Below are 16,615 nucleotides of genomic sequence, written 5' to 3'. Positions count from 1 at the left end.
GCGGGGGGGGAGGGGAGGTGAGCTGGGCCGTGCCAAGGTACAGCGGGCGGAGGGGGGGTGGTACCGAGCTCCGCGGCTGTGCGGGCACAGCGGAGATCGCGTCAGAGGATTAAATTAATTTAATTAATAAACGCGCAGGGCATGGTCAGCGTGCGCAGAGGGAAATGGGGGGTCTGCACGCCCGGCTTTCCGCACCAGCAGCCCCCCTGTTTCCCTCAGTACCCCACTTGTGCATCACCGTTTGTAGCAGATGTTAAATGGGGTTAGAGAAAACATCCAACATCTGGGTCCCACAGGAAAAATAAGAAAGGTTTGCCAGCGTTTCTGAGTATCCTAAAAAGCCAAATATCAACTTGGAGAATGGTTTGCCAAAGAAAGGGACGGGTCATGATCTTGGGAGCCACTTCTGTGAAACGTGAGGGTTCGCTTCAGAGGGAAAGAGTGATGAAATGAGGAGACAGCAAAAGCGACGTTGCTTATTTAATCTGATTATTTTTAGAAGTTGTATTTCTTGTTTCACATCAAACTACCTTCTTGTGGGAGTTGGTAAGTTAACAGTTGCACCTTTCTGTCTATGGACAGCCTGCACATGCATCCAGAGAACAATGAGGTTTTACCCTGGTTTTTTTAATTGTTAAGGCAGTGAGGAGCTTTCTCTGATCTCAGCTGAGTGGTTTGAGCAGATTTACAGAGAAGTTGGGCTGTTTCTTCCCCCCCTGGGCGTAGCAGCAGGAGGCAAATCCCACTGCCACAGCCGAAAATAAGTTTCTGCAAAACAAGCAGTGACTGGAATGATTAATTAAAGAAAAAAAAAAAAGAAAAAAAGGAAAGGGGGTTGAGCTCCCTGCCTTTCGGTTTCTCCTTGAGAAACTTCATCTCCTCCAGCCATGATGTCTTCTACTGCTCTTTCTGGGAGCTCACAAAGGCTGCCCGTGCCATGTTGGGATGAGGGCAGATCCCAAACAATGCTCCCTAGCCAGGGGACATGGCGGGTCTTGCTCTGGGTAGAGCCTCTCGGTGTTTGTGCTTTCCTCAGGGACTGAAGGCTTCTCAGACATGGAAAATGGAATTAATTCAGAGAGAGTTTCAGGCTTAAGTGTCTGCCTGCTGCCTGCTGATAGAGCTGTGCTATGGTCCCAACCAAACACTTTGAAGCTGAGATGTGGGAAAAACATCAGCCCTTCAACCCTCTGCTCTTTCCCCTTGGTTGGAAATGATCCCAGCTGCTTCAAATCCTTCTCCACGTTGCAAAATCAGAGGTGCTGTGGGAAGGTGGGTTTCTTCTGATCCTTCCTGTGTGTAAATGAGACCTCACAGGGTGGTGGCCTTTAGGTCCCTTCCAATCCAAACCCTTCTGGGATTCTGTGAGCCAGCAGCCAGACTGTGTGGGCACACAGCAGAGTTCACAGGATCACTTGGGGCTAGAAGTGACCTCTGCAGATCATCCAGTCCAGCCCCCCTGCCAAGGCAGGGTCACCTGGAGCAGGTGACACAGGAACACATCCAGGTGGGATGTGCAATTTTCTCCTTTTGTGCAAATATGCTCATTTCCTACTACAATATCCACAGCCACCTCCCCAGCTACAAGCTCAAGAAGAGGTGCAACTGTGGTTAGTGCTAACTGTGTGTAAAGCTAGCCAATGGCCATGATCACAGGGAAGCTTTACCCCAAATGAATCAGATTAAGTTCTCCCTGCTTCATTGTGTTTGGAGGCTTTTTTTCCACAAACAGGACAGGACTACTGGGGGGTTCCTTGAGCTTTTATTGCAGCATCAGCCTCATTGCATGGTTGAGACAAGAGAAAGATGGCAAAAGCTCACGTACAACCAGCAGCAGCCCAACTTACCTTTACTATTTTCCACATTTCATCATCTCCTTATGTCCACAAGACCTGCAAGAAGTTTGGTATCTTCACTTTTGAGCTGCTGATTCCTCTCCTAGATCTGCCAATATTCTGGGCAACTGAAGGCAGACAATACAAACCTCCCACAGGTTTTGGTATGAGCACGGCAGGAGCAGCTGTGGTGTGGACATTCCTCTCCACCCTGTTTAGGTGGAGGGAATCACTCAGACTTCGAGCCCCGTGTCCGCTTCGGGGGCCCTCAGTTCAGGAAGGACATTGAGGGGCTGGAGCATATCCAGAGAAGGGGACAGAGCTGGAGCACCAGGAATGGCTGAAGGAGCTGGGAGGGCTCAGCCTGGAGAAGAGGAGGCTCAGAGAGGACCTTCTTGTGCTCTACAATTATCTTACACGAGGTTGTAGCCGGGGCGCGAGTCCGGGGGAGGTTGGGCTCTGCTCCAAGGGACAGGGTGAGAGGATTTAGTCACGGCAGGTTCAGGCTGAACATGAGGAGGAATTCCTTCACAGAAAAGGGTGATTAGACATTGGAAGGGGCTGCCCAGGGTAGTGGTGGAGTCCCCATCCCTGGAGGTGTTTGCAGAAATACTGAATGTGGCACACAGTGCTCTGGTCTAGTTGACATGGTGGTGTTCATCGGACTCGATGATCCCAGAGATCTTTTCCAGCCTGATTGATTCTCTGCTTCCCAGCAGCCAGACCCCGCGGCTCGGGCGAGAGTGGCCGCACGGCTCTAGATGGGCCTCCCACACCCTGGGGCGCCCCGTGCGGGAACACCCGGCTGTAACCCAGCCCTGGGCGGCATCCCAGCGAGACCTCACACCTCTCGCTGGGATATTTCCCCCTTCTGAACAGGGAATAGATAACCATAATTAAATAAATTTCAAAAGTGGGGGGAAGAGAGAGAGCGCGCGCGAGAGACCCCCCGGTCTCCATGGTAACGACCCCACGGCGCCTCCTGTTGCCATGGTAACGGCCAGGCCTTCCGGCAGCGCCCGGAAGCGGCGGGCGCGCGGGGTAGCAATGGCGGCGCCCTCAGCCCCGCCGGCCGCCGCCGCCCTCACGGTGCTGCTGTCGGTCGGTGCCTCCGCACCCGGGCTGCTGCGGGATGTCCCCGCCGCCCGCTCCGCCGCCGCGCTGCGCCCCGCAGCCCTGCACGACGGGGAAGGTGAGCGGGGCTGCCGGCGGGCGCAAGCCGCTTCCTCCTTGGCCCCACTGCCCACCCCAATCCGCGCCTTCCCCAAATCCCAACGGAGCCTTTGTGTCCCCTCTCTCCGGCCTTCTCTAAATCCCAACGGAGCCTTTGTGTCCCCTCTCTCCGGCCTTCTCTAAATCCCAACGGAGCCTTTGTGTCCCCTCTCTCCGGCCTTCTCTAAATCCCAACGGAGCCTTTGTGTCCCCTCTCTCCGGCCTTCTCTAAATCCCAACGGAGCCTTTGTGTCCCCTCTCTCCGGCCTTCTCTAAATCCCAACGGAGCCTTTGTGTCCCCTCTCTCCGGCCTTCTCTAAATCCCAACGGAGCCTTTGTGTCCCCTCTCTCCGGCCTTCTCCTTGTCCTGCCCCGGACCCCGTGGTACCCCCCACCCCCGCCTCAGCCCCCATTTCTGTGCGTTTCCTCAAGCCCGTCTCCGAGTCCCCTGCTCCCCCCGTGTCCCGCTCTCCGCCTCCCTTTTCTTCCCGCTTTCCGTGCGCTTGCCCTGACCTGCACCGAGCCTGCTGGGCACCCATTCCAGCCTCTCAGCGTCAGGCTGCTCCCCTGCACCCTCATCTCTGTCCTTTGACAGTCAGCCCAGTGGATAACACTACCGAGAGCTTGAGGGATTTGCGTTTCTCAGTCCCTGTGGTATTCCCAGAATGATTTTTATCACACTTGTAATTCCCGTGTTCCAGCTTACCCCCGTGCAGTGATTTCCTTTATCAGCACAGGGCTCTGAGCCGATGGGTGGATTCCACCATCTCCACACGTGTCTCCAGGGGTTGCACTGCATTTTGTTTTGTTTCTCGCTGTGGAACTGAAGTTGATGGGAGAGAGGTGAAGTCGTCTGTCTCAGTCCTTGCTGTGTGCCTAGAACACCTAAACAGAGGGCTCAGAAGCACTTCTGAGATGTGATGTGATAACCTCCAGACATTTTTGGTGATGAAAATCAGCCTGCCAGCAGTTTAAGAAATGTTTATCTTTTTGCCAAAATTGCCAGTACCGTAACAGCTATTTTTATGTCTCTTGCCTTCTCTTTTAATGAGACTGAAATTTACTACAGATGCTGTTGCTTTTTTCCAGGCAGCTTCCCAGGAAGCAGCAAGAGCCAGCCCATATGTTTGTGACACCCAAGATAGCACTCATCTTCACTCTATCTGGTTATTTATGCCTGGTTTTAAAGGCCTCAGGTTCCTTCTCTTCTACACCAGGATAGAAATGAAAGCTATTAATTAATCCCGTGGGCTCACTCTCCCTCTGCTCGAGCCTGCAATTGTTTTATAGCAACCCCAGTGCTGTCTGTGCCTGTCTGAGGTGCTGCTGTGCTCAGTTCACAGGTTGATCACCTACATCTTCATTTACGAGGACCTGATCTCCCTGGCCTGTGGTGCTGTTATCATCTGGTACTTTGCTGGCAGCTTTGAGAGGAACGTGGGCACAGTGAAGCACTGCATCCTCACTGCCACTTTCTCCGTGCTCTCTGCCCTCCTGTACCTGTTCCTCGAGCCCCTTGTCTCCAGGCTGCTGGAAGTGGGAGATGCCAAGGGGTTCATGCCAGTGGCTTTTGCCATGCTGGGGGTTTCCACCACCCGCTCACGCATGAAGAGGACTCTCCTTTTTGGGTGCAGAGTTCCTGTGGTGCTGGTGCCGTGGCTTGTGCTCTGCCTAGCGTGGTTTGTCCCTCACTCTTGTCTCTTGGGGAACCTGTGTGGGCTCCTGGTTGGGGAAGCCTGTATCCTTTCCAAGTGGGAAGCCCTGGGCCAGAGTGGGACCGTGGTGGGAAGGAAGTGCTGTAGTTCTCACTGCTGAGGTGCACTGGCTTTTCCTGGACTCTTGCCCTTCACTAAACCCTCACTGGCTTTTCTCATGCTCATCCCATCCCATTCTGCATTTGTGTTTGACCTCCCTCTGCCCCTTCTCAGTGCATGCAGAGAACGTGGAGCTGAGGAGGACGATGGCCTCTGAAGATGGTGCTGAGTAGAGCTGGGAGAATTATCCATAGAAAGTGGTTTGGGAGCAGAGGGGGACTCTGTGTGGCTGTGTCAGAAATGAGTGTGTTTTGTCCTCAACTCTCCTTAACAAGCTCCTGACTTCAGATGGTCTTGGCTACTGTTTCTGCTTGGATTTTCCAGAGTCAGTGGGCTCTAAGCTGGACCGGGTGTTCCCTTTCACTCTGCTGAAGAGGATACCAGGACTGAAATACATCCCAGGGTCCTTAGCAGAGAGAAGAGCCTCTGAAAACAGCACGTAAGTATAGGAGTTCCTGTGAAACATCTTGTAGGGGAATTTTGAGGTGTGAGTAGAGGCCTTAAAAGCTGTATTGTGCCTGTCCTGTTCTCATCGTGGGTGCCATGGGGAGCAGAGTCACCCACTGATGTTACACTGCTGACATTAGTGTGATTAATGAATCACCACACATTAACTCAACCAGGTTTTTAGTGAAAGCTAAATGGAAGTTAAAGACCTCTCCTTTGCTGCAAGGGCAGCGTGTACACGTGGGAATATTGCAGCTCTGGCTGACAGGAAAGCTAAGTTGTGTAACTCTGCCCCAGCTTTAGTCAGTTAATCCTGGCTATAAGGCTCCCTGGGCCATGATCCTTATCTTTATTTGCCCCACCTCTCCTACCAGGAATGCTGTGAAGTGAGTTGTGTCCAAACCTACTTAGGACCAGAGCACTGTAAATTAAGGATGGCACTTAGAAAGTTCAGTGCAGGCCTTTTGGTGTCTTTTAACCCTTCAGCAGGTTTTCAGTGTCAAGGCAATGATGCTTTACAGAAAAGAAACCTTGGGGCCCACAGCTGACATGCAGGAAAGGTTTTGAGTTTAACACAAACCATGAGAATTCACTTGTACTCTAAAAAGCTTGAAAATGCAGGTCAAATATTTACTTATTCTAAGGTGTCCTTTCAGTTTCACAGAGGAAAAATAGTTTACTATTCAGGGTTGCATTCTGTGTATTGTTTAAGCCATCAGGTTGCTGTAAAGTTTTATTTGAAGTGGAAGCATTCCCAGGTGTTTGCACTGGCCTCACCCACGGGAAAGCATAAAAGCAACCCTTGCCTGCAGCAGGAGTGTCCCCCAGGTCCATCAGGACACTCAAAAGGTGTGAATGCTTGCAGGAGAGGCCAGACAGACCCAGAACTTGTGTTTTCCCTCTCTTCCTCCTGTGCAAGTGTGTCGTCGTTGAGGCAGGATGGGAACAGAAGAACTCCAAGATCAAAAGGCAAAAGAGAACTCTACTTTATTTCAAATGCACCTCTCTATTTTTAGGGGACATCGTGCAGACCAATTTCACTGGTCTTAAAGTAAAAACATCTCACACCAGTGGTGTGCAGTGAATAATGCAGAGCAGACATATCTGTAAACAATGTGAACAACAAGAGAGATAGAGAATTATTTACATTCCTTTGAAACACTTTCCCAGGCCAAAGCCCGCTTAGAAACCTCTCTCTTTCTCTCTGACTGAACTGAGAATACCCATGCAAGTGCAACTTTTGGGAGGAGAGGGAGCCTGGCTCCGTGCTGAGCCTCTGTCAGCACCAGTCCCATCCTGCTGTGCACAGCACCTCAGTGTCTAAACCTGCCTTCTTGGCTGAGGTGACACAGACTTTTGTGACACAAAGGTATTTACATGAACATTTGACTATCAAGCAGGGCGTGGGAAGGTGTTTCTAGGATGCTTCCACTCCTGCCGCTGAATTTGCATGTCTGTGTCTTAGATACAACTTCTGTAAGTGCTTCTGGAGTTTAATTTTTATTATTTTGATGCTTATTTCCAAGCAAGAGCTCTTAATAGTATGGGATTTGTTTTAATTTTAAATTTTCATAAGGTTTAGGCATTAAGTGGCTGCAAGACAGGAGATATTTCTTTGAAGTCCAGGCCTTGGCATCGTGTTTGTGTCCACAAATAAAAAAAAAATCCAATAATTAAAAAGAAATCTCCAAGCCTGAAAAACCCAGCATGAGCCACTCTCTTCTTCGTGCTGGGAACTTGGCACTCATTGCTTCATGAATATTGCCTGGATTCTCAGCTCTCATCCTCATGTGTGTGGGCTGAGCAGCACTCCTGAAGTCCCAGAGGCTGAGGCTTCCAGGCAGATTGCCTCTCTCCTGATAGGTTTTGGCAGGATGAGTCATGCCTTCTGCTGGCAAACACTTCCTAGCCCTTGCTTCTGAATGATTAATTTTATTTCTAACTCCTTTATTTCTAACTCTTTCATTTCTAACTCTTTCCTCCTTCCTTTTTTTTTTTTTCCTTTGCTCCATACTCTGGGCTCTTACTGGCACCAAAGGCCTTTATGTTTTCTTGATAAGTAACACTTGGCAGCTGTAACTTCTCCTGATTAATGACTTGGCAGATGTGTCACTCACAGGGCAGGGAGGATGTGCACAGGGATCTCAAAGCATGTTGCAGTTTGGCTTTTTGTATTCCTTGCACAAAGAGTCTGGGGCCAAGACCCACGCTCATTTAGTGGGTGTGGAGTGAGAGTGGGTTGGGAGTGGGAACAGCTGTCCTGGGAGGCCACTAAATCCATTTTTTACTCAAGTGCTGCTTATAATAAGAGCTTCTGTTGTAGTGAATCCCACTGATGGATTGCAGTGACCTCTCTGAGCGCTGGTCAGGATGAAATCTGCCCCCAGGGCATTTCCAGCACTAATTAGGCAATGTCAGTTCTGAGCACAGTGTAACCCTCTGTTTTCTTCCTGCCCAGGATTAACGCTGTGCCTGGCACTTACCCCACCCAGAGCTACCACTGCCCTTCGCCTCTGGCTCTTCCTGCTCAGCCCAGTGCTCAGAGCCAGGGCTTTCATCACAGCCACGCTCCAGGACACCAGGGACCTCAGCAGGGCCATGCTGCAGGACACAGCCTCAGTTCTTCCCACTGCCAAGCCAGAGGTGCCTTTGGAGAGTGCCCTGGGCAGGCCCACGCCGGAGCCTCGCCGGGACAGTGCTGCCAGCTGGGCGAATTCTCTGTCCCACAGCGCGTGTGCCCGGCTCAGCCACAGCCACCCAGAGCCACGGCCCTGCTGGCTGGTGTTCAGCAAGCACCTGGGTATCCAGCAGCCCCAGTGCCCCCTGTTTCAGCTGAATTTACCAGAGTCCAGGTGTACTGATCCTCCAGAGAGCAGCAGGACTCATACAGGGGCAGGACCTCTGTGGCTGGGGTGAGTGTTGGTAGCTCCAGTGAAGGCTATTCCCCTGCTCCTTGACACAGTCTACTTGAATTATATTTCCTTTATAATTTTTTTTTTTTTTTTTTTACTTTTTGATGTGGCTGGAGGATGGGAACTGTATCACCTCTGTGAACTTCTCATCCTTTTTAAGTCTTTCTTCTTTGCTGCATTTAGCAGCTGCCTTTTTCCACAAGTCCACTGGAGTTCCAGTGCACCAGCTCTCCAGGCCAGAGTAGGAACCTCAGTGGCAAAACACTGAGCAAATCTGGGGTTTAACTAAGCTGCAGCAATAAGCACTTCCCATTTACATTCCTGTCTTTTTTTACAGGTTTGAAGTAGCTAGAACCCAGAAGAGTGGGAATCATACAAGTCTTAGTTTGTAACTTAAAATTAAATGGAGGAGGACAATGTTCTACTGGTGATTTGTCTACTTGAGAGAGTGCCTTGCAGGGGGCTTGTTACACCAACCTGGGACAAGAGGATAGAATACAGAGTACCTTCTTCTGTCCCAAAACACAGCTCTAAAGTGGTGAAGGTCCTGTGCCTTCATCAACGGATTGCCTTCATTTTCTGAGAGCATTGCACCAGCTCAGCCTGTGTCACCAGCACTTGGCAACCTCAAATGCCTGTAAAGTAGTGAGAGACTTTTCAGTAAGGGATTTTGGCCCTTTGTGGAGCAAATATTTATAAATCCAAGGAGCTGGGAGGGACATTAACAATGGGTTAGAAGAATTAAGTGGAATGTAGCAGTGCTGTTGGGGGTGTTCACACTGCTCAGCTTTAGAAATCTCACCCACCAATATTAGCACAATCTCTCTTTTTTTCAGAGCTGGTGGGCAGGTGTGTGGGAGAGGGGAGTTTTCAGCCAGGGATTTACAATAGGATTCACTGTTTGGTGCCTGAGGCTGTAATGAAGGAGTTTGGTCCAGTTACTGGGATTTGAGCTTTATTCCCAGCTGTGTAGCCCACTGTACACTGCCAGGAGGAATCTGCTGTCTCTGTGTCTGTAAATCAGCCAGGATCTCAACAGCTGCCCTTGCCTCTACTTGGAGTTTTGCTGTGCTGCATAAAAAAGTGCTCCTTGAAGCACAAAGTGCCATTCCTGCTCTTGGAGATGTTCATGCAGTGCCTCACCCATCCCCAGAAACTCAACAGCCTCAGGACTCCTCCCTGCTCCCAATGAGCCTGGCCAGAGGCAGCTCTGGCAGCTGCACATACCAAACCACGTCCCTGCCTCTTTCATTTTTCCACCATCAGGGTGTGAACAAACCCTGTGTTGTCATCCAGCTGCTTTACTTCTCCAGCAGCCCCTCTGGAATGACTGCCATGGTCCCATGTGGGATGCGGGGGCTTCCTTTTGGAGGAGACCAAAGTCAGTGCTGAGAACTTGCACCTCACAGAAGTAAGACATGAGTAAGAAGCTCTTCTTGTGCAGGTGAGCACCCCAGGCAGGGCTTTCAGCAGGAGGATGCAGCAACTTGGGAACCAACTTAGAGTTGGGGGGCAACTCTGTTTCATACCTGATTATTTCTCTCCTCTGTGGGATCACAAATGGACTTGATTTCATGGTCCTGTTTTTCCTACTGACAGCAATTGCATTGTTATACTTTTAGTGTGGAGCAAGAGCAGGATAAGGAGCTTGTTTGGAATTTAAAAGCATTTTTTAATATCAGGAAAGAAATGCTAGAGATAAGATTGAAATGTTGACACTCCACTCCCGTTAGTGCCTTGATTTCCTCCTTGTGTAGTCCTTACCTGTAAACTGAGGAATTTTACCACTGATTTTTTCCAGAAGGGTGATGAGGATCAATAGCAATCACAAATGTTTTGTATCTCCAAACTGTGAACTTGAAATAGAATCTGAAAATGGACTGATTTTCTCGGGGTTTGTTTATAAGTGGGGAGCTGGAGCGTGCCCCTCCGGGGGATGGGTGGGGCGGGATCAGTGGGATGGGATCAGTGGGATGGGATCTGTGGGGCAGGATCAGTGGGATGGGATCTCTGGGGTGGGATCAGTGGGATGGGATCTGTGGGGCAGGATCAGTGGGATGGGATCTCTGGGGTGGGATCAGTGGGATGGGATCTCTGGGGTGGGATCAGTGGGATGGGATCTCTGGGGCAGGATCAGTGGGATGGGATCTCTGGGGTGGGATCAGTGGGGCGGGATCAGTGGGATGGGATCTCTGGGGCAGGATCAGTGGGATGGGATCAGTGGGATGGGATCTCTGGGGCAGGATCAGTGGGATGGGATCTCTGGGGTGGGATCAGTGGGATGGGATCTGTGGGGCAGGATCAGTGGGATGAAATCTGTGGGGCAGGATCAGTGGGATGGGATCTCTGGGGTGGGATCAGTAGGATGGGATCAGTGGGGTGGGATCAGTGGGATGGGATCTCTGGGGCAGGATCAGTGGGATGGGATCAGTGGGATGGGATCTCTGGGGCGGGATCAGTGGGATGGGATCAGTGGGATGGGATCTCTAGGGCAGGATCAGTGGGATGGGATCTCTGGGGCAGGATCTCTGGGGTGGGATCAGTGGGATGGGATCTCTGGGATGGGATCAGTGGGATGGGATCTGTGGGGCAGGATCAGTGGGATGAAATCTGTGGGGCAGGATCAATGGGATGGGATCTCTGGGGTGGGATCAGTAGGATGGGATCAGTGGGGTGGGATCAGTGGGATGGGATCTGTGGGGCAGGATCAGTGGGATGGGATCTCTGGGATGGGATCTCTGGGGCAGGATCAGTGGGATGGGATCTCTGGGGTGGGATCAGTGGGATGGGATCTCTGGGGCGGGATCAGTGGGATGGGATCTCTGGGGTGGGATCAGTGGGATGGGATCTCTGAGGTGGGATCAGTGGGATGGGATCTCTGGGGCAGGATCAGTGGGATGGGATCTCTGGGGTGGGATCAGTGGGATGGGATCTGTGGGGCAGGATCAGTGGGATGAAATCTGTGGGGCAGGATCAGTGGGATGGGATCTCTGGGGTGGGATCAGTAGGATGGGATCAGTGGGATGGGATCAGTGGGGCGGGATCAGTGGGATGGGATCTGTGGGATGGGATCTCTGGGGCGGGATCAGTGGGATGGGATCAGTGGGATGGGATCTCTGGGGCAGGATCAGTGGGATGGGATCTGTGGGGCAGGATCTCTGGGGTGGGATGTCTGGGATGGGACCTGTGGGGCAGGATCAGTGGGATGGGATCTCTGGGGCGGGATCTCTGGGATGGGATCTGTGGGGCAGGATCAGTGGGATGGGATCAGTGGGGTGGGATCAGTGGGATGGGATGTCTGGGATGGGACCTGTGGGGCAGGATCAGTGGGATGGGATCTCTGAGGCGGGATCTCTGGGATGGGATTCTGGGGTGGGATCAGTGGGATGGGCGCAGCTGCTTGTCAGGCTGGTGGCTTTGGACGCGCACTGAGGACGAGCACTGGGGACGAGCAGTACTGCACGCTGGAAAACGCTGGAATCAGGTTGTTTCTCCTTGTCCAGCTCTATCAGTCGATCTGGTGAGAGTCGCTCTCCCTGCAGAGCTGTCAAAGGGATGCCCAAAGGGATGGCGTGTTTCCAGGGAGCAGTTTCCTGGCTCTAGAGCAGTAGAGGAAGCCCTGTAAGAGTCACCGCAGGAACAGCCCCAGTCCCAGCTGGTGCAAACCTCCCTTCAGGAGGGAAGGAGCAGGTCCCAGCCACAAAGCTTTCTGTGCTGGGACAAGACAATTGCCAGAGCCTCCCAGGTGAGCCCTGAGCACAGGACATGCTGGATGAGCACAAAACCACAGTCTGGATTTTTTTTCTTTCTGCTCCAGATCTTTTAGGAGCTTCTCGGTGACTGTGGCAGATCACTTGGTCTCTCTGATTTCTACAGCTTCCACCATGTCCCCAGGAGCGTTCTGAGCCCAGCTGCACCTACTGGTCACGTGCAATGTGATGGACTTGTCTTCAGTGCCCTTCAGATGGATGTTTGTGGAGATTTCTGTTCCCTGCTTTTCTGAGGGCATCCATTCCACACCAAAATGCTATTGGACAAGTGGACTCCAACAAATCCCAGTTCCTCAGGGCTGGGGGTGAATTCAGAACTGATCACCCAGGGAAGTAAAGTTGCTGAGAGAGAGGAAACAGGTTGGGATGAGACATATGCAAACGTGTCTAAGGCTGAGAAGAGGATTTAAATTTGGAAGAGAGGGACGTAAAAATCATCAGCTTGCTGGGCTTTGGCATCTGCCTATCTAAGCTCACAGTACTGTTACTCATCACACATTGCAGTACCCGCTCATTTCCTTGGTGGGGAGACAGAGAATTGAAGTTCCTGAAGCAGGGAAAAAAAAAAAAAAAAAAAAAAAAAAAAAAAACAAATAAGAAGAAAAGAAAAAAATCAGTAATCTCCCAGTTCAGCCTGGGATGGCTGCCCTTGGGGTGGCTGCCCCTGGGAACGTGCTGTCCCTGGAGGTTTGTTATTCTGTGCCTCTGGCTCATTCCTAGTAAAACTGCCACTGCATTCCATGCCAGGACTGTCTGTCCACAGGGTGTGCAGAGAGTCCAGAAAGCCTCTTGGGTTGCTCCCATGTCCTCAGAGGGTCGCTGCAGAGTGACAATCTGGGCACAGAGCTGGGAGCAGAGCCAACTGTTCCCTGTCTTGGAGCAGTGGTCCTGCCATAGGAAGGATTCTCTGGAAGTCCAAGTCCATCCCCTCTGCTCTTCAGCTCCCACCATGGTGCAAGGGAAAAGGAGTCAGGGATACATGAGGAAAGCAGAACTGACTTGGACCTCCACTGCTGCCCCATGCAAGGGTGAGAGGGGACCCACAAAGTGGGGAGGCCTGGCAGGGGACATTGATGCTGGAAGGAAAACAGGTCTGTGTTTCTTTGTTTGCTTGTCATTAACTTTTGGCCAAGCACACCCATGCAGACATCCTGACTGGGGGCCAGGTTCCCTGTGCCAGGGCCAGGACACTGCCAAACACCACCTCCACGGCTGTCCCATGGTGTCCCCTGTTGTTTGCTGGCACTGTGAGGGTTCTGTGGCCAAAAGTTCAGCCTCAAACTGTGCTGGGAACAGAGGAGAGCTGGAGAGGTGGGAAAAATAGGTAGAGACTAAAGGTGCTGACCAAACAAGTCTCTGTAGGCTGCAGGACTCTGCTGCTTGCCCCTGGGGGGTTTGGGCTGGATGTGATGAGCTCCCAGCCCCTTCCCTGAGGGGACAGAATGGGACAGGCTGTGGCATAATGCCAGTCTGAGCACCTGATGGGATGACCCCAGCCAAGGACCTGCTCAGTCCTGCCATCCCCTCAGTGCCACTGGGATCTTTATCCCATGTCCGTTCACCCCACGGGGTACGGTCACAGACCAGCCACCCCAGGGAGCTTCCACGGGGTCAATCCCAAAAGTGATGTGAGTGGCACCAGTACTCAGGTGACCTCACACCCCTCCACCCTCTGCTGAAATGCTGTCAGGAAACAGGGTGTCCCTGCAGCCCTGGGCTGGTGTTCTTTGGGTCTGTGCCCCCTCCTCACACCTCTTCAGGTGCCTGCCAGGCCCAGCTCGAACTTTGGACCTTCCCCGAGTGTTTTATTGACTCTGGAGCGAGTGTCAACACAGCGATGGCGTCAGGATGGTGACTTTGGATGTGCCAGTGCCTAGCAGGCAAAGGGAGGGGACCCAGCCTGGGGTGACCCCACACAGCCGTGGGGCTGCTCAGTGGGGTCAGGGCAAGCTGTGCCCCTCGCTTTGGCCAAGCTGGAAACAGCAGAGCTGTAACCCAACTTCCCGCTCAAAAAAAACCAAACCAAACCAAACCAAACCAAAACAAAACAAAAAACCAAAAAAAAAAAAAAACCAAAAAAAAAAACCAACAGGGACAAGAGCAGCAGTCCTTGTGGGACCTGGGATCTGGAGGTCTGGGTTGTGAAATGTCCCACTGGCACTGCTGGGGATGCTTCCAGAGCTGCTTGAGCAACTTCCTGGTGTGGCAGCGAGAGAAAGACCACCCCAAAACATCCGAATCATCTGGGCGGTGGTTAAATCAGGGGCATGCGCTTGCCCCGGGTGAAGCAGCCCCCGGGGTCCCACGGAGGATGGCAGTGACTGGGTGCCAGCCTGCACCTCGGGGTCCCCCTGCCCCCCACGGGGCCCTGGTCTGGGCAATGACCTTGGGGGGAACTGGGAGTCCCCCCGCAGCACCATGTGCACCCAGGAGTGGCCACAGACAGGGGTCCCGGCTCTGCAGGTCCTGGCTCAGCCCGGAGTTAGTGTCCAAAACGGACCTCAGCACCCTGACCCCAGTTCATGACTCCACAGTGACCCGAGCCCTGCTCCCACTGTCACCCAACGCTGACCCCGCCATGACCCCAACGCTCGCCTCCGTACTCACCCCGAACTACAGGGTTCACCCCACCCCTGCCTCCCCTCCGGAGCCTGCCCCCCAGACCGAGCCCCTGCTGGCACCCACTGTGACCTCTGGACGCTGTTCTTCTGCACCCTGACCCCACCCGTGACCACCCCACGCCCCAGTTCTGACCGCCCCCTGACCCCCGCTTTACCCCGGGCCCTCCCGGCGCGCCTGTCCCTTTAAGAGCCCCGTCCTGGGGCTGTACCATGCGCCGCCGCAGAGGGGTGATCTCCACAAGCAGGCGCGCTCGCCGCCGATTGGCGGGCGGCGAGGGCGGAGCGTGTTCCCCCGCGCGTGTGCCCGGGTGGTGCGGTCCGCTGTACGTGCCGGCCGCGCCGGGGCCGCGGGAGCCGCCAGCGCCAGACGGGCCGGAGCGGCGGTGGGTGCGGGGACCCGCGGGGGCTTGTGGCTGAGGAGGGCGCGGGGCCGGGGGGCCTCTGGGGCTGAGCTCCGCCGCCGGGGCCCTCTGTGCTGGGGAGGGGCGGTCCGGCATCCCCTGGTGGGGTTGGTGTGGGATGGGGGCTCTTACTATGTTGGGGGGACTGGTGAGACTGGCTGCGTGTTACGGGGCTGACTGGGGTCCCCTGTGTGGCGGGTGAGTGGCACCGCTGTCGCTGGCGGGGAGGTCGATGTGAATGGAGATGTTTTTGGATGACCAGAGCCCCCGTTCACTGGGAGGTCTGGTGTGAGTGGGCATCCTGTTACTGGGGGTTACTGAGGTGTTTAGAGAGCCTTCTTATTGGAGGGGTCGGGGGGGACTGGGATAGCCCTGTTATCTGGGCAGTGTGCTGTGCCTGTCCCCCTGTTATTTGGGGGGGACCGGCATGGCCAGAGCTCCCTTTATCTGGGGAGTCTGATGTGACTGGTCCCCTGTTATCTGGTAGGAATTGGGATGACCAGAGCCTGTCTGATTTGGGAACATCTGGTGGTGCTGAGCCCCTGTTACTGGCGAGACTGGTGTGACCGATGTGCCCTGTATGGCATGCATGGACCCCCTGTTATTTGGGGGTACCCCATCACGCCTGTCACCGCGGGGGCTGTGGGGTGGGGGACAGACCAGCACCCCGGCAGGGTGGGCAGCCTGGAGCGGAGTGATGCCTGCCCTGCCTTGCTTCCACAGCACTGAAGGGCTGCTCAGACTTACCCCATCCAGGGCTGTTGCTGGTTAAAAGCCTTTAACGAGCTTAATTTTCTGGCACTTCCCTGGAGAACGTTATTCCCAGCGTTTAATTGATACCTTTGCTGCAGGCTGGGCTGTTCCGCTGTTGCTCCATCTATTTCACTTGATAAACTGCTGGGGTGTGGGAACGCTGTTTGCTCCTGACTTTTCCTGGTGGAGTTTCTTGGAAGAGTGAAAATACTCACCTAGGGAGTGTGCTTGTCAGAGGAAATAATGGGAACCCCCTGGTTTTGGGAATATTGAGGCTGGAGTGGGTGAAGGTACCTGGATGATGGTGTTGGGAGTTAGTCATCAGAGTGGAATTGGTTCTTGGGGAGTTGCCTTAGTTGCAGGAGTAAGCACTGCTGGTGCAGCTTGGAGTGTGCTTTGTTCTTTAGGGTTAGCTTTTGGAGTGTGAAGGGAAATAGGAATGCTTAGTGGAATGTGTACGGAGAAGAGGGATCACTGAGGCTCTCTGATGTGAGTCTGGAAAAGAGAAATGGGTTTGTGTTTTTACAGCTCTTTTTAAAAAGTAGAAACATATAGCTGGAAAAGTGCAAGGAAGAAGGAGTCAGGTCTCTGTTTCTGAGTTGTGGAAGTGAATCAGTGATAGCGTTGGTGGGGACATCCCCTCCACAACAGATCTCTACACTTTGTGTGGGCAGTTGTGAGGAGCTGTGGAGTTTCGTAATTTTTTTTGCTTAGTGGGGTGCAGTGGTGTGCATATTCCTTTTTCTAGATGGAAGGGAATGGGCTTTCTTCCAATATTTCTGTAATTGTCTGAGAAATCCCGAGGAGGTGTTGCACATAAGCAAAGCAGCTCGCTGATTAATCTGCTGCA

At 53.0% G+C, this 16,615-nt stretch overlaps 1 protein-coding gene and 1 long non-coding RNA gene across 3 annotated transcripts in view; one reads left to right on the top strand and one right to left on the bottom strand.

Moving 5' to 3' along the window:
- The first annotated feature begins 111 nt into the window (after nucleotides 1-111).
- Nucleotides 112-8,208, top strand: RHBDD2 (rhomboid domain containing 2). Of its 2 annotated transcripts, none has more exons than XM_068210275.1 (4): nucleotides 112-546; nucleotides 4,384-4,785; nucleotides 5,150-5,300; nucleotides 7,767-8,208. In XM_068210275.1, the coding sequence occupies exons 1-4, from the start codon at nucleotides 450-452 to the stop codon at nucleotides 8,167-8,169; spliced, it is 1,053 nt and encodes a 350-aa protein (XP_068066376.1). In that variant the 5' UTR covers nucleotides 112-449; the 3' UTR covers nucleotides 8,170-8,208. The 2 variants fall into 2 exon arrangements, with proteins under 2 accessions (XP_068066376.1, XP_068066375.1); XM_068210274.1 differs by lacking the exon at nucleotides 112-546 and adding an exon at nucleotides 2,883-3,027.
- Nucleotides 8,209-8,808: 600 nt separating this feature from the next.
- LOC137485672 (uncharacterized) overlaps nucleotides 8,809-16,615 on the bottom strand; it is a 161,039-nt gene continuing 153,232 nt past the window's right edge. The window contains exon 2 of the long non-coding RNA XR_011005416.1: nucleotides 8,809-9,437. This is a non-coding gene — a long non-coding RNA (uncharacterized lncRNA). The remainder of the gene's footprint in view (nucleotides 9,438-16,615) is intronic.

The sequence above is a fragment of the Anomalospiza imberbis genome, chromosome 20 (assembly GCF_031753505.1).
Source record: "Anomalospiza imberbis isolate Cuckoo-Finch-1a 21T00152 chromosome 20, ASM3175350v1, whole genome shotgun sequence".
NCBI classification, from domain to species: domain Eukaryota; kingdom Metazoa; phylum Chordata; class Aves; order Passeriformes; family Viduidae; genus Anomalospiza; species Anomalospiza imberbis.
Note: the sequence above shows the minus strand (reverse complement) of the source record. Positions and strands in the feature narration are given on the sequence as shown.